Genomic DNA, 26,552 nt, shown 5'->3' on the forward strand with positions numbered 1-26,552 from the left:
TCACATGTCTGGTATAGTATCTTAGCAACAATGTCAATATTGTCTCACCACAGCTAACCATATTCACATTCCACTCTAATCATGATTTCTCGACTATAAAATGGAATGTGAGCTACTCCATTCATTCTCTGAGCATAGCACTGGGAAACACAGCCCTCTAACAACTTCCATAAAGCTGCATGTAAATTAAACATCAAAATTACATTTAATAGCTATTACTTCTTGTGTATGTAACTTGGAAGCATGAGAATAAGCAAATATTGATGAGGCATCGACATAAACACAAGACCCAAACAAAATATGACTAACAAATTAACTTGAGGAAATCCTGTCCCTGGATATTTCTGGAATGGAACCCTTACCACTCACCTGCTTATAAGATCTGTATTTCCAGTTCATCCTTAGAGGGCTGCCAAGAACAGGGTTGATTAGATAATGGCTAATTTCCTTCTCCCAAGAGTTTTCAAAGTCACATACATATACTTCTGCCATGGCTGGCTGGGGCTGGCCCTGCATAGACTCAGAAACAAACAGCATCCTAGTGGCTCTCAAATCTGGCTGCCCATTCAAAAGCCATTATAGGGGCACCTGGGTGGCTCAGTCAATCAAGCATCCGACTCTTGATTTCAGCTCAGGTCATGATCTCATGAGTTTGTGGGACTGAGCCCGGTGCCAGGCTCTGTGTGGACACATGGACCCTGCTTGAGGTTCTCTCTCTCCCTCTCTCTCTGCCCCTCCCTGCTAACACACATGTGTGCACGCCTGCACGCACACACATTCTCTCTCTCTCTCTCCCTCTCTCTCAGAATAAATAAACTTAAAAAAGAAAAACAAATTACAAATACCAATGCTTGGGCCCTACCACTGGGGAGTGATTCAATACACAGGGTAGGAATTTAACTCACAAATGCCTCCAGTGAATCAGCCACATTTAGCAATCAATGCTCCAGACAACTGCAGTAGAGCCCACTCTTATAAAGGCAAGGTAAACACTAAATCACGCAGGCACTACACCTTTCAGTGCACACACATCTTCTGGCAGATACAGAGGCTTCTGGTGGCGGATACTTGTGTTCATGGCTCAAATCCTTTCCCCCTTCCCTGTCCTCGCCAGCAGAGGCCATCTCAGACTATTTACAGCAACTGCCCCCAAAGCACATCGCTAAGGCCAGGCCCATCACCATGGCTCTCCTCCATCTGCACCAGATGAAATGGCCAGAACTGTTTCTGCCACATAGGCAAGGAAACAAAAATATCCAAGACACTGTCATTTATTAAAGCCTAAAGGAGGAGATGGAGGGGGGTGGGGGGGAGAGTCAGAATGATACAGAAAGTACCATCAATTACAGTAAGAGCAAACCTAAAATGCTCACTATGGTCCAGGCACTGCTCTAAGCCCTTTAACTAACTGGATCATCAGTGAAACCAACAACCCAAGGGAGACAGGTACTGTTATTATCCCCATTTTGCAGATTTGAAAATGGAACTGAACTTAGGCAACCTGGCTGCTATACTACAGAGAACATAGGCTTTGGAGACAAACTGGGTTCAAATCTTGGCTCTACCACCTAGTAACTGCACAGTCTTAAATCAGCTCTTTAACCTCTACTAATAAGCCATCCATGATGTGGTATAACTCTTTATAAGCATTTGGCACACTGATTCGGAATAAATACTCAAAGAGCAACTTCTCAGTGCCGCCACATCTTCTCCCAGGGGATTCACTTCTTAATTTCTTTAATATATTTGAGGAAAAGAAAGAGATAGCTCACCTCTCCCTCACAACATTTGGGTATCAAAAACTCCTGATATAAATTTAAATATTCATACGAGTGTATTTTATTTTCTTGTTTAATGGGCATTTCCCCGAAACCAAGGATACCATGTGGTAAAAACAAAATGAATTCCCATCATCAATATTACCGTGCCAGAAGTTAAAAAAAAAAAAAAAAAAAGCACACACACACACAACTTCATTTCATTTGACCTTTACAATTACTATATGACAGATTACCACCTTCATTTTACAGGCAAGAAAACAGAGCTTCAGAAAAATGAAACACTTGTTCAAAGACAGCTAGCAGCTACATTAAACTAGAACTCCAAGTTTCCTGAAGCCAAAGCAGCAGTGTCATTCATCATGGAGACGGTGCTTCCACAAATCACAAGGGATTTGAAGTACTGTTTGGGGAGTCCAATAACCATGGAAACCATTTAATGGATAAAGGGGGAAAAACTCGAGAATCTCTAATCTTAACAATCTCAGAGCTAAAGATGTAGCTTTAAAAGGTTTAATCAGATTAGTGGCATCAAAACTCTCACACAAAGCAGGGAAAGAAAGAGAGCTGACCTCCCTGAAATAATGATGTATAACCTCTCAGTCAGTTTTCAACACTGAACTTACAGAATTAAAACAAAATCCTTCACTTAATCCTACCAAAAATGAAGGATGACTTACATGAATCTTTTTAGGTTTTATAATTCAAAATTAAACATGACATGTGTGACTTGCTCAGAACTCCAGCTGGTAAACAATTAATGGTTAACCACTTACCCAAATTTTAAAACAGCTACTGAACTCGACAGAAAAAATAGGTAAACATACAAGCAGGACAGAAAAAAATTTAAATCTTTATGACAAGTACTAATATAATATATACTATGTGTCAAGCATGGATTTAAGCACTTTATAAATATTAACTCATTTAATTCTCTTAAGTGACCCAGGAAGCACAGAAAGGTTAAGTAATTTGCTCATGTTCACACAGCTGGTAAACTATGGCAGTATAGTATACAAATCCAGGCAGTATGATTTCAAACAGCCAATAAACATAAAAATGTGTCTGAATTCATTCTGAAGAATTGCATAATTAAAACAAGGAGATACAAGGAGTGCCTATCACACTGCAAAGATGAAAGAATTTGATTATAACCCATCTTGGTAAGTGCATAAATAGACATTCTCATATATTGAAAGTGGAACTGCAAAACATTTTTTACAGATTTTTTTAAAGTTTGTTTATTTTGAGGGGGGGAGCAGAACGAGAGGGAGAGATACCCAAGCTGGGCTCCACACCCAGCACGGATGACATCATGATGGTGAGATCATGACCTGAGTCAAAACCAAAAGTTGGACACTTAACCAATTGAGCCATCCGGGGGCCCCACAAGTAGCATTGTAAATTTAATACCACCTTTTTGAAGGGCAATTTGACAAAAACCTAGGAATATTATGAATGAACAAACTTGTTAACTTTTTCTTAGTTATTTTTATGAAAGCACGAGCAGTATGTACAAGGAAATTCAGTCTAGTACTAATGATAACAATAACAACAAAAGAGATACAACCATCAACAGGGGAATAAATAAATAAATTACAGGCTATCCATCCAATGTAATAAATACTGAGCAACTTTTTAAGTGTATATATTAGTGTGTGCCAATATAAAAAAGATCTAAAACTACAATCAACAAATTTAAATAGATTTAATAGATTTTATTTAAATTTAAATAAAAAATAGAACACTGGATTTTCTTAAGGATCTACCCATGTACATATGTGTGTACATATGCACTCATATGCACAGAAAATATTTAGCAAGATCAAATAAGAAACCATTAATGTTAATTAATTTACTCCCTTTAGGGAGTAAAAAAGAAAAAGCAGAGAAGAAATAAGGATGGTGTCTGTTACTAATACCATTGTATAGCTTTTTAAAAAATAATTGTATTATATTTAACTATTACATTTATGGTGTTTGCATAGCTTTACTAAACTAAATAGGACTGATTTGTAACAGTCTCAAAAACACCAAGCAAAAATGGTCCTTAAGATATAGAAAAAGAAGACATATCACTCACAGTTACTGAGTCTAGATAAAGACCATGTAAGAAACTCAGAAATAATCCTTTGGGATTGGAGCAGGGTAGAAATCAAAATAATCCCTGTAGAGAGAAATTAGAAATACATAGGAAATCTACGGTCTTCTATCTCTGGGGTATTTATTCAGTGCTAGAAATAAAAATAATGGAGCTAACCAGAAACATAATAGAAACTGAACTAGTCTGGAGTCAAAAACTACAAGTGGACCCCATGTTTGCTTTAACTAGCTATATAATGCTGGCCAGTTGCTCAGTGCCTCTTTTCCAAATATTCCTCAAAAAAAAATGAAGATGCTGAATTTCTAAAGACTCCTCTAGATCTAAATCTTTTCATTATTTTATCTTAGTTTGAAAAAGAGTCCCTATACATAACAATCTAAGATCATGAGCCATGGATTAAAAAACAAAAAAAAACAAAAAAAACAAACTTTTACACTTGAGAATATAGCAATTTATTAAGGAGACGCTAATTATCTGGAACTATCCCTGTGTGCTGTTAGCAACTCACCAGAAGCTGGGCTTCAGGCACATCCAGGGGGTAGGAGGTATTTAGACTTTTTTGACTGTGCAAAGAGGCAGAATGCTATCAAGTATTGTGAAAAACCTGATGACTCATCTGGAGTTGGTTTTATGCTTTTATTTTGGTTTCTCAATAAATTTCCTAAATAGAGCCAATGAGACTAACATATCTCCAGCCTCAGCATAAACCTGAAATTTTAACAACGCAGGGGACACGTCTACCAATGGAACACAGGCAGGTTTTAGTAACTTCAATAAAAATTCTTTTGTGAGTAACTTTATGAAGAAATCCCACTATGACACATCAGAGGCCATACTAGGAAAACGGAAGAACCAGAATGAAGAGCATCTCACATTCCCGACAGAAAAAAATAAACAGTTGACTCTTGAAAAACATGCGTTTGAACTACCTGGGTCCACTTAAGTGCAGATTTTTTTCAATAAATACAGTACAATATTGTAAATGTATTTTCTCTTCTTTAGGATCTTCTTAACATTTTTTCCCTCTATTGTTTTGTAAGAATACAGTAATATATATAATATACAAAATGTGTTAATGTTTATGTTATCAGGAAGTCTTCTAGTCAAAAACAGACTATTAGTTAAGTTCTGGGGAGTCAAAAGTAATACTCGAGTTTTTGACTATGGGTAGGGCGGGAAGTGGAGAGTTGGTGCCTCTAACCCCCACATTGTTCAAGGGCAGACTATACAAGGACATAAAAAGACAATGAAGAGAAAATATAAATGGGCACTAAGTACTTAAGATGTCTACCAATCTAAAAAAAAAAAAAATGCTAATTAAAAGCAAATACGGGGGCACCTGGGTGGCTCAGTCGGTTAAGGATCTGACTTCAGCTCAGGTCATGATCTCACAGTTTGGGGGTTCAAGCCCTGCGTCGGGCTCTGTGCTGACAGCTAGCTCAGAGCCTGGAGCCTGCTCAGATTCTGTGTCTCCCTCTCTCTGACTCTCCCCTGCTCACATGGTGTCTCTCTCTCTCTCTCTCTCAAAAATAAATAAAACATTTAAAAATTTTTAATAAAAAATAAATAAAAGCAAATACAAGTTTTAACCTACAAATACCCAATACTAGTAAGAGTCATGCAGGCAAGCACACACACATACTGCTTACACAGGTGGTAATCAATTTCCTGAAATTCTTCTGGAAAACAATTTGGCAAGGGGTACCACCAGCTTCTGAAAAGTTTGCTTACTTGCACTATTAATTTCTTGCCTAGAATCATTCTACTAAAAAAATCAGAGATTTGTATACAGATACCTATTTTCCAGAGGTTGTTTTTGTCTGTTTTTAATGAATGAGGAAAGCATGTACCAAAACAAACTCATGGTATATGTACAATACCATATTGGGTATTGAACAATATATATTGGGCATTGATCAAAGACTAATGACATTGAAAAGATAAGGCAAAAGACAAAGAATATCCTGGGGGTTTTTCTTTATTCTTATTAGTATTTTCCAAATTTTTAAAAATGAACAAATGCTATATTGGACATAGATTCAAAGACCTATATTTATCCTCACTACCAAAATGTGTGTAACAGTTGATAGCATCTTAAAAATCACTATCAGCCAAGCAGTGATTATAATGCAGAGGCCACTGCCTGCAAACCTAGGGTAACTAGACAATTTTAAGCCTTTCCAGGTTTCAGTCAACAAACTATTGAGGGTCAACTGTGGAATGATGAAGAACGCTGGATTTTATCTGAAATCTTTCCACTGAAATCTCCTTTGGAGATCATGAAAGGATGATATCAAATATGCAGAATGGAGATCTCCAGCTTGAAAGAAAGCCCTGGAGAATATAGTAACAGATTCAAAAAACATTCTATCATTAGTGCTCTCAAAGGCAGATAAGATAATGTAGTGTGTAGAAAAATGGATGGTGACAACCAGGTTAAAAAAAAAAAAGAACTTATAAGAATTAGGCTCTGAATATAAATTAGAAATCCCTTAACCAACCTGTTTATATTTTCTTTCAGTTTCATGAAAAAGATTAAGATACATAAAAATAATTATCTGAAAAGGGGAAAACTTAAGTCAAATGAACATTTTAAGTAATAAAGTATTATGTCAGTTAACCAACAGTAGGTCTTCCTTCCTTAGAGGTATATGAAATAATGGTGTGTTTTATAATCAATGAAATACAATATTACATTTATAATTAGAATAGAGACAAGTGCTGTGGGGTGAATTGTGTCCCTGAAAATTCATTTGTTGAAGCCCCAAATCCCCATATGATGGTATCTGGAGATGGGGCCCCTGGGAGGTAATTAGTTTTAATGATATCATGAGGGTGGAGCCCTCTGATGGAATTAGCATCCTTATAAGAAGGGGTACCAGAGAGCTGTGGTCTCTCTCACCATTTGAGGACACAGGAAGAAGGCAACTGCCTACAAGCCAGAGTTTTCCCCAGAACCCAACAATGCTGGTGCCCCAATACTGGACATCTGGCCTCCAGAACTGTGAGAAAATAAATTTCTATTGTTTAAGCCACTCAGTCCATGGTATTTTGTTATGGCAGCATGAACTAAGACAACAAGAAAACATACAATCAAAAATATATATTTTTTTAATATCTGATACTTGGAAAGAAATTTTCTACCTAACTCAAAAGTTATCTAGAAATTTTGCTCGGCAGGGGATGGTGAGAGGTAGGAACAAAGAAGCCCTCAACAAAGACAAAACATATTTTTTTAAGTTTATTTATTTATTTTGAGAGAGAAAAAGTATGGGTGTTAGCAGGGGAGGGGCAGAGAGAGGAAAAGAGAGAATCCCAACCATACTTCACACTGTCACTGTTAAGTACAGAGCCCAATTAACGGGCTCAAACTCACAAACTGTGAAATCATGAACTGAGCTGAAATCAGACACTGAACCGACTGAGCCACCCAGGAGCTCCAAACATATAATTTATTAACATATAAAATGTTCAAATTTGAGAACTGAAATAACAGTGCACTCATCAGAAGTCAGCAGTGTGCAGGTGGCTCTCTCCTGTCCTTAATCAAGAATTTGCATCCAGGCTCTGAGCCTCTGCTTGCCAGTCAGCACCATGATCTGTAAAAACTGCAGACAAGAGCTCAAACCATTACAGCCACCTATGTATGTATCCCCTATCAGAGACATCATCATTCCTAAGTACTCTGTGCTCTGGGACAGTCTCAGGACATAAAGAACGTCATTACGTAGCAAATCTAGCAGTTTGGTGTTGCAAAGATGGGAAACTTTGACATAAATAAACTCGAAAGAATTAAAAGTGGCTCAAGTCTTTTCGTTACCCCTAATGTAGGGCTGTGGTCCCTAAAACTTAAGAATTCTTGAGTCTAGCGGTGCACCTGGGTGGCTCAGTTGGTTAGACATTCGACTTCAGGTCAGGTCATGATCCCATGGTTTTTAGGTTAGAGCCCTGCGTCAGGCTCTGTACTGACAAACCAGAGCCTGAAGCCTGCTTCAGATTCTGTGTCTCCTTCTCTCTCTGCCCCTTCCTCCCTCTCTCTCTCTCTCTCTCTCTCAAAAGTAAATAAACTTTAAAAAAAAATTCTGAATCTACACTGACACCTTTTTTTTCTTTCTTAAATTTACATCCTAGTTAGTTACCATATAGTACCAACAACGGTTTCAGGAGTAGACTCCTTAATGCCCCTTACCCGTTTAGCCCCCTCCCCCCAACAACCCCTCCAGTAACCCTCTGTTTGTTCTCCATATTTAAGAATCTCTTGGGTTTTGTCCCCCTATTTTTATATATTTTTTATTCACTTCCCTTATGTTCATCTGTTTTGTATTTTTTTAATGTTTTATATATTTCTGAGAGAGAGAGAGAAAGCGAGCGAGCAGGGGAGGGTCAGAGAGAGGAGAAGACACAGAATCTGAAGCAGGTTCCAGGCTCTGAGCTAGCTGTCAGCACAGAGCCCCATGCGGGGCTCAAACCCAAGAACCGTGAGATCATGACCTGTACCGAAGTCAGACGCTTAACCAACTGAGCCAGCCACCCAGGCACTCCTGTTTTGTATCTTAAAGTCCTAGTAAGAGCAAAGTCATATGATATTTGTCTTTCTCTTTAATTTCGCTCTAGTTCCATCCACATAGTTGCAAATGGCAAGATTTCATTCTTTTTAATTGCCAAATAATACTCCATTGTATGTATGTGTGTATATATACATCTTCTTTATCCATTCATCCATCAATGGACAGTTGGGATCTTTCCATACTTTGGCTATTGCTGATAGTGCTGCTATAAACATTGGGGTGCTTGTTCTCCTTCAAAACAGCATACATGTATACCTTGGATAAATACCTAGTATACACTGGCACCTTTAATGGCTGATGTGCCCTAACTAGCCTGCCACCAAAGCAGGGAGAAATGCAAGAGAAAAGGGTAGAGACACGTAGAGACACGCAGACCCTACTTTCCAATTCCATAACTATAGATGTGAATAAACGTTTCTCAATTTAAAGCTCTACACCAAGGCTAGGCCTACCCAACTGACTACGCCTAGTGGCCATCCATCAGCTACATGACAAATTCAAGGTCAAAGCCTCATCCTCCTAAGAGGAATAGTAAATTCATATCATTCCTCACAGAAAAAAAAACAAAATCAATCTAGATCAAACCTTTGGTAGCCTACCTCCCCCCTCAGAAACTATTTTCTAGATTATATGAAATCAAGATTTTTCTATTTTTGTAGAATAGAAATAAAACCTTGTTATTTTCCTCCTAGAAAACGCAAATTGGGTCACATGAAAATTCAAATATAGTTTTTATGGGAATTAAGAAACTACACATGACAAGGCCCTTTGAAAACTAGATATACAGAAAGTAAGACCATTGTTTTGAGGTTTGTTTACAGAAACACAACTTTAATTTAAAAAAAAGTATAGGGGCACCTGGGTGGCTCAGTCAGTTAAGCATCTGCCTCTTGATCTAAGGGTCATGAGTTTAATCCCTGCATTGGGTTCCATGCTGGGAAGGAAGCCTACTTAAAAAGATAAAAACTAGGGGTGCCTGGGTGGCTTAATTTCGGCTCGGGTCATGATCTCATGGTACTTGGAATTGAACTTTGCGTGGAGCTCTGCATACAGACAGTGTGGAGCCTGTTTGGGATTCTCCCTCTGCCTCATTCTCTGTCCCTCCTCCACTTGCACACATGTACTCTCTCCCTCAAAATAAATATTTAAGAAAATTAAGATAAAAAATAAAGTATTTAGGGGTGCCTGGGTGGCTCAGTCTGCTAAGCATCTGACTTTGAAAGCTCAGGTCATGATCTCACAGTTCATGGGTTTGAGCCCCGTGTCAGGTTTTGTGCTGACAGCTCAGAGCCTGGAGCCTGCTTCGAATTCTGGGTGTCTCTCTCTCTCTCTCTCTCTCTCTCCCCCTCCCTCCCTCCCTCTCCCTCTCTCCCTCCCTCTCTCCCTCTGTCTCTCTCTGCCTCCCTACCCCTTGTTCTGTTTCTCTTTCTCAAAAATAAACATTAAAAAATTTTAATAAGGTATTTTAAAATGAAATGGGATTTGACCCAAAAAATGGGACTCTGAAATGTTACTTCATATTGCTCTATTAGGTTTCCTACTACATGTACACATTTGTAGTTGACCCTTGAACACACGTTTGAATTGCATGGGTCCACTTACATGTAGATTTTTCTTCTTCAATAAATACAGTCAGTACTGTAAATGTATTTTCTCTTCCTTAGGATTTTCTTACTAATTTTTTTTCTAGCTTACCTTATTTTAAGAATATAGTATATTCCATGGTATAGATAAACCACATCTTCTTGATCCATTCATNGTATATAATATTGCATATGAAATATATGCTAATAGACTGTTTATGTTATCGGTAAGGCTTCCAGTCCAATAAATTATTAGTAGGTAAGCTGTGGAGAATCAAAAGTTCTATGTGGATTTTCAACTATGTGGGGGTCATGGTCCCTAACCCCTGCATTGTTTCATGGTCAAGTATACATGCAAAGAAGGACCCAAGAACAGAATAGGTGTTGTTTGAGAATTCTGCCACCAACTTTTTAATGATTTAGATAGGCTGTGACTTGGAAGTCTTATTGAACAGAAAATACAGGAGATCCAGGAGGTGTTTTGACTTCACTTTCTCTGTCCAGAGCATTCACTAATTATGCCCTTCGCAGGAAACAAGCTGTTCAGGATGAACCAGCTTGGTCCATTATGTGTAGGCACCTAGCACATGATAAATGCTAAGTATTTGTTCTCTTCCTTCTCTCTTTCATCCTTTATAGTTCCCTAAAACATATGGAAAAGATACAAAGAGGATGAAGGGCAAAGGCTTCTACATAGGAAGACCTTCGTTAATTAAAGATGTGTTGAAATGAAACATCTCAGAAATTACATAAACTGAACTTGGAAATCTATTCTTAAAGCTGCTCTCTGACTCTCAAAATCTCTTTAAAGGAAAGAGACTTTTCATTTAATCTCACCCAAAAAAAAGGGGAAAAAAAGGATAAAATGCTAGTACTTGATATAGGCCTAAAGGTAAAATAAAGGACTTCCAAAGCATAAACCACCATACAACAGACAAATGACTCAGAGCTTTCTGAGTTTTATTATGAGGGAAAGGGTAAAGATGGCACAAAAAGACTCAGTATGCAAAGACGATGATAGAATCAGTATTTGGAAATGGGAAGTCATGGAAAGCAGCTTCCAGAACATCAACCGAGAGCAGTCCTTCTCTTCAAAGAAAAACAAGAAGTTTTACAAGGGTTTTGTTTGCTCTTTAAGGCACCACATAGTTTTCTCAATAAAGCAAAGCTCTACTGAATATTTAGCTGAAGCCATGTGTCAAGTGAGACACTTCTGCAAAAAGGTCCTCTTATTTAACCCTGACAACATCCCTGTAAGGTAGTTTAGTGAAGAAATTTGTCCAAATTAAAGTAAACTAGGAGGTGATCAAACTGGGATTTGAATCTGTGACTTCTAATTCCAAAGTCTGTGCTTCTTCTAGACTTTGAGACATGTAAGGACAACAAAGAAAAAATGGCGAAGGGACCAATCACACCAGAGAACATTCCTGACTTTACCAAACACCAACCTGGCCTCCATTCTGTTTTCATATCATGTCCCAATATTTTACAGAATTTACTTATGTGCCCTGGTAAAAGAAATACAATACCTTTAGAATGAACTATTTCTGCCTATTTTGTTGCTTGGGAAATATTTTTGGAGTCCGCTAACAACATGATACCAAATATCCATAGCTCAGCAAGACAGTCACTGCACTAAATTCCTAAGTAATAGTCCACAACCACAGAAAATGGGCAATGCAGCACAGAATAATCAAAAGCAGCTTCAAATTTTCCAGATAAAACAAAGCATCGTTTGTATGGAGGCATTTTTAGAAGGTACCACTGAAAACCAGACTGCAGCCTGGAATGGCTTAAAATACCACATTTAACAATCACATCAATGGCTTTTAAACTTTAGAGGCAAACAGCTTCCTTTTACTACAAAGCCAAAGTGAAGGATTAGATGCAAAGCTAACAGATTAATTCAGTACACACTCAAGTTTAGAGACTATCCAATGCCTTAATTAACACCATTACAAGCGCACTTAGCCGACCAGCTGGGTTTTAACGATGAAAAGGTGAAGGTCAAATGTGTTGCTTTTATTTTTTTTTTAAATAAATTGCTTCAAACTAAGCCTCCCTGCTGAAAAAAAAGAACACAAATAATTAAACTGAAAGGAAAAGACTAATAAACAATGATTTTGGCATATTAAGCAACCCTTCCTTAATCAGTCTATATTTTAATTGAGGCAATACTTCAATTAGAAATTCACCAAACTTTGTTCTTCTGCCTCAACTTAGAGCTACTTCCCCACCAAACAGAACAACTGTAGAAGTTGGATAGAGCAAACGACTATGGTTTCAAGCTTAGCAGAGAGCAGAAGGGAGGGATACAGAGAGAGGGAGAGGGACTGACTATCTCTAGGAGAGAGAAGGGTCTTGCCTAATGCTTCCAGAAAGACACCACTATCTCCAGGATTAAAAGAAAAAACCCAAACTGCTAGCAACCATAAGCTGCAATTATATCAAAGATGTTAGAAAAAAATAGGTTTCATTTCTTGGAGCCCAATAGGAAGAAAAAAAAAGAAAGAAAGAAAGAAAGTCCAAAAGCCAGCCAACCATCTACTCACTATGTGGAAGCAGTAGCTATTCTAATGAGCTAGAGATCTGTGCTTGGTTTTTGAAGTGGAGGGGACCTGCCAATGCTATGACACAAGAATCCTCTACAATGCATGTCTGGGTGGGAGGTAAAGTCCACTTTGCCCTGTAGAAGTTAAGAAGTCAAAATACACACTTGTCCAGGTCCTCTTGCAGCTAGAACCCAGACATGGGAATCAGGCTCAGCTATTTAGACATACTTGCCTACACTTTCAATTGTTCCTTGGCTATTTTTAACAATTTTCTCTCCCAGATGAATTTTTAAATCAACTGGCTGTGTTGTGTTATTAAAAAAAAAAAAAAGAAAAGAAAAAAGACGGGATTTTTTTGGGCAGTGAAAATACTCTGTAGGATACTATAACAATAAGTACAGATCATTACACATTTATCCAAACCCACAGAACGTACCACATCAAGAGTGAACCCTAATGTAAACTATGGGACTTGGGTGATTATGATGTGTCAATGTAGGTTCATCTATTGTAACAAATGTTCTACTCTGGTAGGGGGTGTTGATCATGGGGGAGGCTATGAATGAGTCGGGGCAGATAATATAGGGAAATCTCTGTACCTTCTGCTCAATTTTGCTATGAACCTAAAACTGCTTTAGAAGAACAATGTCTTTAGGGTACCTGGTTAAAGGATTTGACTTCACCTCAGGTCATGATCTCACAGTTTGTGAGTTCACACCCCACACTGGGCTCCCTGCTGTCAGCACAGAGCAGGCTTCAGGAACTGTGANACTCCAACTTACATGCACATTTCCGCTCTCTCTCTCTCAAAAATAAACAAACAATGTCTTTAAGAGTAAAACACTTAGGATTATATTAGGGATTAAATGAAATGCATAGGTAATTCTATGAGAGTTAACCAGTTTAAAATAATACATCTGCCCATTTGGGAAATACGGTATTTCTTTCCATTTATTCACATCTTCCTTTAAGTGCTTCAGCAAAGTTTCATTATTTTTTTTCAATGTAAGTCTTATACATTTTTTTCTTAGGTTGGTCTTTGAAGTTTTTGTTTCTATTATAAAATGGGGCTTTTCCCTGTTTTCAAAACAGTGCTATTATATAGAAAAAATATTAATTCCCTACATTGCTCTTTTATCGATTCTAAACTGTTATTTGGCCCAGATTTGTATCAGAATACTCTCAGTATACTCACAGTAATTATTTCATCTTTAAATTAAGTAGGTTTAATAACAGTAACATGAAAATTTGATAGCAAAGGTCACTTAAAATAAAAAGACATGGTCTCTCTCCTCTAGAGAGCTTCAAAATAAATATCACGTTTGCTTTAGATCAAGGTCCTAACATAAGAGCAGGGAGAGGGGGAAAAAATTAGATGCCTTCATCTAGTTCTCCCCACATTGTGGTTTAATATTGATTTTTGCTCCCTTAGGCCTAACTCAAGGTCAAGAGAAATACAGTGCTCATTTGCACTGATGGAATGGTGGGGATAAAGCAAATGTACTTTCCCAAAAAACATTTTCAAGTTCTTAATACTGCATTCTCTGACACAATTCTACAGCCTCCAGAAAACGTTTTGCTTAGCTTTAAGCATTCCCTATGTTACAAAAAGTGTAATTTAAAAAAGAATTTCACCAGTTTTAGAGTTCACTCCATGGCTTTCAATAGTTTAATACTCAATTATTCCAAATACCTTGTATACATATAAATTTCAATACTTGCTAAAATTTTACCAGTAATTTAAAGTAGTTATGTGTGACATTTTCTTTTAGGGATAGGAACTGAGGATGTAATGACTTTTCAGTATTTCTGAAAAATATCTGCTTTCTTTGAAGAATATTAAATTTAACTTAGTGATTATGCTTTCCAAATTCTCAAAGCTGATTCAATTAAACAAAAAAGTATAGTTGAAGACTGTAAAAACAACCTACAAAATATATGTAAGAAGTTGAGCTCAGTACTTTAGACATAAGTATTTCCTGAATTTCTATAATTGTAAGTTCAAGTACACAAAAATGAATTTTCCTTTGTCTTTGCAACAAAGATTGGTTTTAATTGGAAACAGTAGAGCAAAATTTTTCCATTTGCAGGAGACATTACCCAAGTCTCAGAGCAGTCTCCATAGATTAACCAGCTTTAATTTACAGAGAAACTTAGCTATGATCTACTTATATAATGAGAGTTGGCACCAAACTTAACATATGAGTGGTCAAATTCCAAGTATTTTCCCCAATCATCTGTGACATAACTTCATCAAGATTTAAAATCCATCTGCTTTGTTCCCCGACTAACACAACCAGGTTCTAGTTAAGAGAAAAAAGGCACATACCATACAGATGTTTTATGAGAAATGTTCCCATTGCTTTTTCAAGTTGGTCTGCATTAGTGAAAAGCCATAGTGTGGGAATTATTATGAAGAAATGATTCAGAATAAAACAGTAGTTGCTCTTAAAGACTAGAGGGGGAAATGAACCCAAAATCACATGCTTTAAAACTGGGAAAGTTACAAACGCAAACTATGCTCACTGGCCCTACTGAAAGGCAGTGTGTGCCCCAGATCATTACTATACTGTTATTTTACTGACACTGGTCAACGAGCATGGGTGGGTCTTCTGTGAAAGCCTCCATTACTAAGTAAGCAGTTTTGGCTTGGAGACCCAGGCCACTGGTTGGGCACCTCGAGCTACACAGACGGCTTAGGACCTAATTTAATGCTGAAAATTCCAAAGGCATGTAAAGAAGCAACTAACAAAGGCGCTAGCATGAGTGTCAGATGAGCTGAAACTGGAGAGGGAAATTTTTTAAACAGCTTTCAGAGAAATCAAGAGAAGGATATTTTGGCCTTGACCCAGAAGAGGGTGCATATCCACTTGGACAGAAATCATGTGTACTGAATAATCTCTATAGTAACCATTCTAATTAATTATTCAAAGGTAGGGATTGGTTTCTTAAGATTAAAAGCAGAATATGGTCTCTTGTTTCTATCATTAATAACTGGTTTCTTTTCTTTGTATATGCTATGCAAGCATTAATGGAAGCTTCTAATGGAATCTTAACAGTAGCTTTACAATAAAGACTACCTTTTTAAAAATATTTGAGAGAGAGAGCGAGAGGGCGAGAGAGAGCGTTGAGAGCATGAGCAGGGTAGGGACTGAGAGAGAGAAAGACAGAGGATGCAAAGCAGGCTCTGCACTGACAGCAAGAGAGCTGGATGCAGGGCTGGAACTCACAACCATGAGATCATGCTCTGAGCCAAAGTCAGAAACTCAACCAATTGAGTCACTCAGGTGCTCCTAAAGACTCTACTTTTAGAGTAAGTTTGCCATTTTGCAGACTTTTTGGTTTAAGGGATAATTAATAGTAGAATATTTGTCTCAACTCCATAGAACAAAGAAGTTTAAACCCACGTATTCTCTTAAGTACAAAAACAACAGATATTAACAGTATAACATTACATACATTATGTAATTACATATACATATCACATAATAAGGATTGTGTAATAAAAGCTACTGCAATGTCTTCTCAATTGAAGAGTTAACTATAATTCAGTGATGTTTTGGTAATAAGTGTACAGATTTATATTTAATAGAAATTACAGGATGACTGGGTAGCTCAGTCAGTGTAGCATGCAACTCTTAATGTTGGCTCAAGTCATGTTCTCACCATTCATGAGATCAAGCCCAGTGCTGGGGTTGAACATGCAGTATCCCTGCTCGGGATTCTCATTCTCATATTCTCTGTCTCTGTCTCTCTCTGTCTCTCTCTCTCTCTCTCTGCCCCTTCTTGGCATGTGTGCACACATACATGCTCTCTAAATATTTTAAAAAAATAGAAATAAAAACTGCAGTCTTATTCAATATACAGTAACTCAGGAAACGGGCCACTCTCCAACTCCAGATCATCATGAGTTTGCAGAGTGAAATAGCACATTTTGGGGAAATCAATCAATGCTAACAGTTTTTTTTATTATACAAGAATGGTAAACAGTATGTAATTTTTCTAGCAAGAGAAACAGACCACTAGCGGTCATCAAAATAACCTTAGAGGAGCTTATCCCATGAAATACAGTGAAGAGTCATGATGACCACATATGCACCAGAACTCTGTCAACGGGAATGAAATCCAAGCCAAATTAAGTAGCTCTTGTCATAATGAAAACTAGCAGTCTGGCACTGAGTGAGGCTACACCTGTTAGGCGGAAAATTTGATACTCAAAAGAGGAGGACCAGCCAGCCAGCAGTTGGTCAAACATATAAAATGCAATCGTGTGTGGGAAAAGGGAAAGGGCTTTCTAGAAATCAAATTCCTGGACACACCTGCTATCCCTCCATGTCTTAACTCTGACTGCCTCTGGATCTGAATGTTCTGTCAAAATTATGAATCTTCCAAGTATTCTGGGGGAAGGATTTGGTTTGTAACCCAAGCTCAATTTTCAAAGTCACTTCCATAAGAGAGCTCAGAAATGTATTTAATTTATCATAGTTTCCAGGATTATGTGCATTCTCACCCAAGGCACTCCTCGGGACCCATTCTTGATTCAAGAGCATCCACCTAGCCTAGTGTGAGCAGGTGTTGATGACCCTTGCCCACCTGCTTGTTCAGTTCATTCCCGTACATACCTGTCTCCTTCCTGCTCCCCTTTCCTCCCTCTCGGCTCTTCTTCAGCACAGCCTTTAACATTTTCAACACTCTTTTGCTTCTAAAGAGAAAAGGAGGGGAGGGAAGAGGAATTAAGGGTTGTGAGTTGGAATATAAGTTGCATACTGACACAAAAGGTAACTTATGCTCTAACACATTGCTTAGGAGAATATAAAGGTACCTCGAGTTTTACATTATTTTTCTCTGAAGAAACTAAGATGGGAAATTAAATGCTAAAGACACAAGGAGTATTTTATAATGCTTAATGAAGTGATCAGAAGTTCACTGTCTTGTTATAAAAGTTAAAAAAAAAAAAAACTCACACCAGGGCATTCTCAGCATTCCACATCTAATTAAGGTTAGGAGGCTAAATCTGGGCACGTTACTGTAAGATGTTTGGCACAGGAATTCAGGTCTCCTAACCCCAGTTCATCAAAAGAAAACATAGAACAAAGAATCAACAAGATAATGGTTAAGAAGAAAGCTACATGTTTAAAGGCACATTTTGCAGATGCTACTGATTATATAACCACAAAGAAAACATTTTGTAAGTTTATCAGATTAAAACATAACCTTATAAACATTTGTAAAATAAATACAATGGAAACCCATTTTAAAGCTGATGTTAGGGGACCTAATCAAACAGCATACACTACAGTGGGTTTTTACTACATACAGTTAGGACTTGGGGGTGGGGGGCAGGGATGGGGAAGAAAGTAGAACCGTCTATGGAGCTACAGCTGAATCCTTTAAATGATAAGCTGCATTTTTAAACAGGGTTGTACTGAGTATGTAAAAACACCACAATGGCCCAGTCCTAAGATGAAACCTAAAACCATCCCTATGGCAAGAGACAGACAAAAGGGCCATTATTTCATCACGGAGTCTCCTGTAGCTCTCTTTTCCCTCCAGTAACTCGGAGGAGATGGCTGGATGAGTCCCAGCAGTAACGAATCCAAGTAGGTTGTGTTACCCATCACACCGTTGTTAATGCACTAAGGACAGGAAGGTGAAAGGCAAGCAGGTTGCTCTTGGAAGAAAGGAGAGAGAGGGAGAGGGAGAGAGGGAGAAACTTCTGTGGACAAGAGGGTCCCACCTGCCTAGTGAGTTTGAATGCTTGAAATGGCCTCAATGTAACACTCCACACAACTGCTCAATCCCAGGGTGAAACAGAGCCTTTGAGGGGACACGGAGAGCCAAAAGTCTCAAAGTGCTGCCATTCAGAGTCATACAACGTAAGCACACAGCATGACCTTCTTATCATTTGGTCCAGGCCTGTATTTATTTTTCCAAGCCCTTTGTTTCCCTGACGAAGAAACAGAGACCCTGGAAGACTGGCTGCCCAGGGGTCACACAGCTAATTAATAGCAGGGCCAGAAATCCAAATCTGCAGGCCCCCAGCAAGGGTCCTTCTCCTTCCAACACAAAGCCTCTCCTCTCAGAAAATGAAAGCTTTGGGCAACAGCAATCAAACCAACAAACAAAAATCAACAACAAATCAACCCACCCTAGAGATACAAGGAAGGCAGTATTTTAAGCAGGATTTGGATAACGTTCAAGTTTAATGGGGTTAAATCACCTTATAAACAAGTCTCTACACACAAAAAGGCTTACAGCCTAATTCTTTTTTCTTTTTAATTTTTTTAATGTTTTATTTATTTCTGAGAGAGACAGAGACAGTGTGAGCGGGAGAGGGTCAGATACAGAATCGGAAACAGGCTCCAGGCTCTGGACTGGCTGTCAGCACAGAGCCCGACACAGGGCTCGAACCCACAAACCGCAAGATCATGACCTGAGCCAAAGTCGGATGCTTAACCAACTGAGCCACCCAGGCGCCCCAGCCTAATTCTTCTTTAAATAGTCTACTTCAGTGAGGGGCACCCAGTGGTTCAGTCACTTAAGCAGTGGCTCAGTCACTTAAGCATAGACTCTTGGTTTCGGTACAGGTCATGATCTCACCATTTGTAGGTTTGTGCGGTACATCAAGCTCTGTGCTGACAGCATGGAGCTTGCTAGGGATTCTCTCTCTGCCCCTTGCCCCTGCCCAGACACATGCATGCTCTCTTTCTCTCTCTCTCAAATTAAATTAATAAACTTAAAAAAATTAAAATACTAATTCAGTGAACCCTGGTGCAAAGAATTGGGTTTCACCTGACAGGCAAGTGCTGAATCTGGGAAGAAGACCACAGAAGCTTCTATAGGGGAATCGTGGAAACACTAATTTCTCTCATCATGCTTAAAAGAAATACTGAAAAATGCTGTGTAAAAAATGGTGGGCAAAATTCAATGAGATGCCTGCTAAGCTCAGAATTTTTTTTTCCAAATAAATCAATCAACCTTCAGGGTTTGTCATTTAACAAAGATGACATACTTCAAAAATAAAACAAAGAAAATTATTGATGGAGTCGTGCCAATAGAGCTTGGCCACTATCCCTTAGTGAGCTCTCCTAGAGTCCTGCACTTCCCTGGACCACAGACAGGTTCAGTCCCCACCATGGCAGTGAGGCTGCCTCTGATTAATCACCCTGGTCATCTCCATCCCGCAGACCTGCTGTGCTGTCGTGAAGACATGTCCCACAGGGCAAGGACTAGGAGACCCTGGCTTGGGCATCTCATCCCAGATACCCTGGATGCCTACTTTGGGGAGCTCAGCTGTTTTCAGGATAGTCACATCTTCCACATCAGTGGTCTTGAGTTAAGTGAAAGAGGTTGTCACATAGGCACTATAATTTTTCTTTCCAGTTCCTGCCTTCCTCCATAAACAGCAAGTCAAGGGGAAAATTTATTTTTTTCTAAAATTTATTTTCTTAGACTTATTCAAACTATGACCTGGAGAAACCTTAACAGAGTATACCTGAGTGCAAAAGTAACTTCAGCTGCCATTTCTTTAAATTATATACTTTTGAGGAAAAGAGAAAAGATTAGCCCCTTGGCCAGGCTCTGAAATTATCTAATGGGGGGAAAGTTGCTATAATTTTCATATAAAATAAAATAAAATGTGAATATATAACGTTAACCTTAGAAGACCAATGATTTGAAGTGACCAAGATTTCCTTATTTTTCTACTATCATTCAACATCTAAGTTTCCCAAATACCATACGTTCTTCCATTTAAAATACCCAGAAGTTAAATACACTACAAGCTTACTTTCACTTTTTGGATTTCTCCTTTAACAAAGAGTCTTTGGGGATAGGTACAACATCTTCATGTAATGTGTTAGCATTCTACACAGTAATAATTACAATGATCTATAAAACATAACAAAAATCACCCTAAGTAAAACAGGGAGGATTTCAATGCAAGACACAATCTGTTCTGGTTTGCAATCACAATGGCAGCATCGTAACCATGACCACCTTGTCTGAAATCACAGAGTAACATAGCAATAAATTTGCCTCTTCTGGAGTGCCATACTGCCTGTTTACCCAATTCCAAGTCAAATCCATTAGCTGAGGGCAGGGACTATGTTTATTCTTTAATACAAACAGAAGCCAGAACACAGGCTTCGTACCCACTCTGTTCTCCATATTTGTTGACAGATTTAACTAGGCTGTAATGAACACAGATGAGTGATTTCCTCCAAATCAAGCAATTAGCCAACATTTATAGCAGTTTATAAGTTACAAGGAACATTCCTATAGATTTTCATTTACAAGAAACACAGAAACAGAAAACACCATTAAATCCATGTGACATCAGGCAATGAGATAGTAGGGAAGAGATGCTGCATTTCGTAATATCCCTTCGTGTCAACACCTGAATTAATCTTAAAATCTCACGGTAACAAAATCTTATTATCCAGTTATCCTGAATTTGCACACTCCACTGGAAGGAGCATCTCCCATCAAAGTGTGTATCTGACCTCAACGCAAAGCTGTTTCTGAATGTGGCTCCCTTTCGTCAAACAAATCAGAAGAGCAATATTTACAAGCAAAACACTGAAAACTAAGTTGTACATAATTAAGAATTTTTTTCCCCCCAGAAAAGGGAGAGACATCAAAAACAGTTTCAACATTAAGGGTTTGAAAAAATTTTTCGAACCTACTAAGGTCTGACTTATCAAAATAATAGCCACATCTTCAGTTATGAGTCCCTTTAGAACTTTCTTTGCATTAGCAACTTTCAGGGTTTATTAAAAGAAAGGAAATGTGTGGTGGCAGTGGGAGGTCTGAAGCACCTTTCAATTTAAATAATATATAGAATAGAGCAAATTAAGAAAACAAAGCAGACTAGAGACCACAAAAGGAAACAAAGGGGCCTGCTAGCCAGGGCACTGGCTGTTGGCTGGAAATTCACGGAAAACTGCGTTATAGAAGCTTCCTGAAAGCAAGAGCCATATCTCTACATTCTTTTAGAGCTCCCACGAGACTGGGGAAAAACAACCCTTGATGAATACTTGAAATTCCAGTAGGTCTCTCTCCCCGGTGCCCTGTGCCTCCTGCCCCCAGCTTTTTTTTTTTTTTTTTTTCCTTCCCCTTATAGTAGAAGCAGTCTAGGAATCAAGAGACCTAATCCCAGCCCTGGCACACACAGTGTAACTAGGAACAAGTCACTTAAGTTCTCCAGGATTCAGATGCTTCAGCCAGAAAAGGTTGGGAAGCACTGGGCTATAATTTATTCCCCAAAACACATAGGCCCAGTCATTCACTCTTCTTTATTCAAAGCCATTCTACAAACTGTACCTCTAATTCTACTGTTCTTTATAGTTAGGCTGGTCATAGGCAAAAAGACTTCCAATTTGAGTATGAGTTATTAAATGCACAGTATAGTTACAGTCCCAAGTAATATGAATTTAAAAGATCTATGGGCATGAAGTCTCAACTCAAATGTTTAAGTTCTGATGCACAGATTAAGTGGAAACTCCACATTAGATTGAAATCACTTTCAATTCATATTTTAAATATTCTGTAGGAAGATATACAAGTTGTTTTGGGAAAAGTATCTTAACACAAAAACAAAACACAAAAACAAACAAACAAGCCTGACTCCTAGAGCACCTGGTTGGCTCAGTCAATACATCATGTGACTCATGATATTGGGATCATGAGTTCAAGACACACTTTAGATGTAGAAATTACTTAAAAATAATAAAATCTTTTAAAAAATTAAGAAATTAAAAAACCTGACTCTCCCACTGGTATTTCAAATTAGTATATGCAACTGTGTTTAAAGAAGTTCTCATTTTGTGAACTAGTTGGCAAAAAGAAAATTTCACTTTAGGAGGAAAATAGGAAGCTACTTTCTTCTGACTGCAAGAGCTTTTTTATTTTGTGAAGAATTTGTTCACCCCAACTTTTCTACCTCTTCCATAGAGCCTTCCCAGGCCACAGTCATAAAAAGTTATCTTTAGGAGAGCCTGGGTGGCTGCTGGTTTCCGACTTTGACTCAGGTCATGGTCTCACCGTTCATAAGTTCGGGTCCCACGTCAGACTCTATGCTGATAGTTCAGAGCCTGGAACTTGCTTCAGAGTCTATGTCTCCCTCTCTGCCCCTCCCTCAGTTGCTTGCGGACACGTGCTCCCTCTCTCTCTCTCAAAAAATGAGTAAACATCACAAAAAAAGTTATCTTTAGGGGCGCCTGGATGGCTCAGTTAAGCGTCTGACTTCAGCTAAGGTCATGATCTCACAGTATGTGGGTTCAAGCTCCACATCAGGCTCTGTGCTAACAGCTTGGAGCATGGAGCCTGTCTCAGATTCTGTGTCTCCCTCTCTCTCTGCTCCTCCCCTGCTCACACTCTGCCTCTCTCTCAAAAATAAACAAACATTAAAAAAATTTTAAGTTATCTTTAATTCCACATCCCACTTTGTACTGATATATGGCTATCAATCAAAATCATGGTGAAGAATGTTACCTCTACAAATCTCTATCAGCACCTTGTAATGTACCTTATACACAACCAACACTAGTACATTTTTTAAATGAATGAACAACAGGATATTATGGAAGGGAACTCAAAACCAATGGCAATTCTCTCCCACAAGGGGTATGGACTAGTAATTTAACAATTTTTCTGGTACCAACCACTAGTTTCCATGTTTATGGTCAAAGTTATCTGGCTTATTCATTTCCACAGCAAGATCTGTTCTTTTATCAGGCCTTCAGAAGGTCATAGGCAGATTTTATTTTGGTATTTCAAATATGCATACATACAGAAAAGTACAATGACAAAAAAGCCAAACCCTGAAATCAATACATTCTCCTCCAACCAGGAAAAACTCAGATGGGAAGATAACCAAGGGCAGCACTCTTGGTAATAATCCTTATGCCTCCCAGGTCAATGGCTGGTGTACAAGATTGAGCACCAACCTTACAGAAAGCCCCTCCTTGCCCGGAAGCTGTCTTCAGGTTGGATACTCCCCAACCATGCACATACCTCCCTACCCCAACACCAGTGCTCCTAACTAGAGCTCCTAACTATAAGACAAACTATATTATCACCACCACTATCAGCCAGACATTCATAGATAAGTAGATCTATTTGAGAAAGCAAAGGCATTTCACAAGCCCACTTCAAAAGCCACCTCAGAGCCCCTCCTATTCCTTGAGTCCTTCTTACTCACCTGCTTCTTCCTCTAGATCTGAGAGTCAAACCCTGCCCCACTCCCTACATCAGCACAGAATTTGTATGGTCACTCCAGGCCCAGTGGATACATGGCGGAGGAACAGAATTTTATTCCACCTATAATTCTCAAAGGGAATAGTTGTATCTCAAAATAGACTGCCATCCTTTAATAAATTTAAACAAATGTAATAGCATCATTTAAAATGCAAGGCCTGGGACACCTTGGTGGCTCAGTCGGTTGAGCATCTGATTTTGGCTCAGGTCATGATCTCACAGTTTGTGGGTTCAAGCCCTGCATCCAGCTCTGTGCCAACAGTGCTGAGCCTGCTTGGGATATTCTCTCTCTCTCTCTGCCCCTCCCCCGCTCACACTCTCTCAAAAATAAATAAAAATCTTTAAAAATTTTAATAAATTCAAGGTCCTGAGGATTAGAAGAAATTGTCCTGACTCTCCTGGCCCAGCCAGCAGCAATGAGAGATAGGGTTACACCTGGATTTTCTGATTAAGGAATCAGCACTATGCTTGCAGCTTTTCATTTTACACACATTCCTAAGTATCTGTATCAAGCAAAGAAGGATGCAAAGTCAAACATATGATGGATAGGGAAGAAAACGATGTCAACAAACATGGGCAGGAAGCTAGGAGTTCATGCCTCCATTTTCTCTACAAAGTAAAAATCAGACATAAAAGGAACAGTGAAGGTTGAAAACAGCCCTTGCAGAAGATAGGAAGGCAAGCACAAGATTAAAAGGACAGCAGAACAGCTCTGACTGCCCAATCCAGGCTGCAGCACAAGCCATGGCACCAGATGATGAGGTGCAACTGCATCCACCGATGCTCAGCCCCCAGGACCACCCAGAGGAGGAAAGGAATGAGCCTCAACTAGGTGAATGTAGCTCAAGAGCTATAAGACTGAGAATCAGTCGTGGAATCAAGACTAGACAGGGAGGGAGGGAGGTCCCAAGAGGTCTGACAGCCAAAGAGGACAGGGATGGTGTCTCAAGGAGATCAAAGAACAAACAGTCAAACTAAGTGAATGAGGAAGTTGAAAAAGAGTACAGTCCTTATGAATAAACTTTTAAATTTTGGAACAATTCCAGACAATGATAAAGGCCATATAATGGCCAACAGCACTGTTTGGTAAAGTGTAATGTCTTTAGGCCAGGGTTGCTAGAAACAAAGAAGTCAAGGAACTTGATTCATGGTGTACAAAAGAGCCATTCACACGCTTATTGCAGTAATGGAGGCAGCATTTGGGCTATCAACCATCACCCTAATAGCTAGTATTTACTAAGTGTTTACCATATATCAAGTAAGGTGAAGAGTTTTACATCCATATATAATCTCTTTTTATCCTAAAACAAACAAACAAACCTGTGAGATAGTGTGATTTTTTTTTAATAACCAAAGAAGCAGAGAGGCTTAGAGAGATTAACTTCCCCAAAGTTACACAAGGTATAAAGGTGGTCCTGGAACTTGAAAGCTCAGGAGCTGAGTGGCTGCCTCCAAAGTCCGCAATGAACTGGGCGGGGAGAGGGACAGGGAGATGACCAGGAGAGGGTGCAATACAAGCCTCAAAATCAGGTGGCTTTTGCATAAGGGTGAAAGTGTAGTAGTTATGGGTCCAACCAAGGAGAGCTGGGAGAAGGCCACCATCAACCGTGAGCCCCACTGGCCATGAGGGCAAAGCCCATGGAGGACCACCTAGGGTTTGAATAAGAACCAGAGTCACTAAACATGCTTCCTTTCGGGGCGCCTGGGTGGCTTAGTCGGTTAAGCGTCCGACTTTCGCTTAGGTCATGATCTCGCGGTTCGTGGGTTCGAGCCCCGCGTCGGGCTCTGTGCTGCCAGCTCGGAGCCTGGAGCCTGTTTCAGAGTCTGTGACTCCCTCTTTCTGACCCTTCCCCTGCTCACGCTCGCTCGCTCGCTCTCTCTCTCTCTCTCTCCTAGAAATAAATAAAACATTTAAAAAAAAAAAAAGAAATAAATAAAATATTTAAAAAAAAAACAAAAAAACAAAAAAAACATGCTTCCTTTCATCCTGTCTCACATAGCTCTGTGGAGGACGTGGATAGGGTCACAGGATGCTCCCCTATAAGGTTTACAGCAACTGGAGACCCAAACCCTGATTCTCACATTGGCAGTTAGCTCCCTAACAACCACATTGATCACATTTTCTTCTCTTTTCCCTTCTCCTTTCTGGGAAGTTTTCCACTTGGATCATATAACAGAGCTATAAGCTCCCAGCTTACACTGACCACCTTCTTGACGTTTAGCAACTACAACTCCCTTAATAAAGATGGAAGGCATTATTTAAACAAAATGACCTTGGGTAACTTATTTCCCCTTTCGCAGACTCCTCTATGTAACAGGAATACTGCTTCCTTCCTGGCTTGACTAGACAATCAAGCCTCTTCCACCTGCAGGTGCTATAATTCCACAGAGAAACCTTTATTCTGGTTCATAAGACCACTGTAATCAGTAGCTGGTAAACCATCACTGCAGATGAAAAAAAGAGCCCCTCACTGCAGTCTACAGCATGGGTGATAAGCCTTTATAGGAAAGGGGAAGAGACCTTGAAGACATGTCGGAAAGTCCATTTTTCAAAAACTGTTAAAAGGCACTCAATCAATCAATGCCGGCTGAATGAAGTCTGGTATTATAAATCTAAAGAAATTAAATTTTTTAAATTGCACTGCATCTGGCCTCAAAGTGAAAAAGGTCAGACAACTTCAAAGATGCCCTGTGAAAGGCAGCTATTC

General features: G+C 39.0%; 1 protein-coding gene across 7 annotated transcripts in view; it reads right to left on the bottom strand.

Moving 5' to 3' along the window:
* Positions 1-26,552, bottom strand: part of TANC1 (tetratricopeptide repeat, ankyrin repeat and coiled-coil containing 1) — a 239,414-nt gene that overhangs the window by 142,616 nt on the left and 70,246 nt on the right. For all 7 annotated transcript variants that reach the window (XM_077761028.1, XM_077761027.1, XM_077761025.1 and 4 more), the window contains one exon: positions 17,208-17,287. In XM_077761028.1, the coding sequence (XP_077617154.1) occupies positions 17,208-17,268 (61 nt within the window). In that variant the 5' untranslated portion in view covers positions 17,269-17,287. The remainder of the gene's footprint in view (positions 1-17,207; positions 17,288-26,552) is intronic.

Source organism: Crocuta crocuta, unplaced genomic scaffold, assembly GCF_008692635.1.
Source record: "Crocuta crocuta isolate KB4526 unplaced genomic scaffold, BGI_CrCroc_1.0 scaffold153, whole genome shotgun sequence".
NCBI lineage: Eukaryota > Metazoa > Chordata > Mammalia > Carnivora > Hyaenidae > Crocuta > Crocuta crocuta.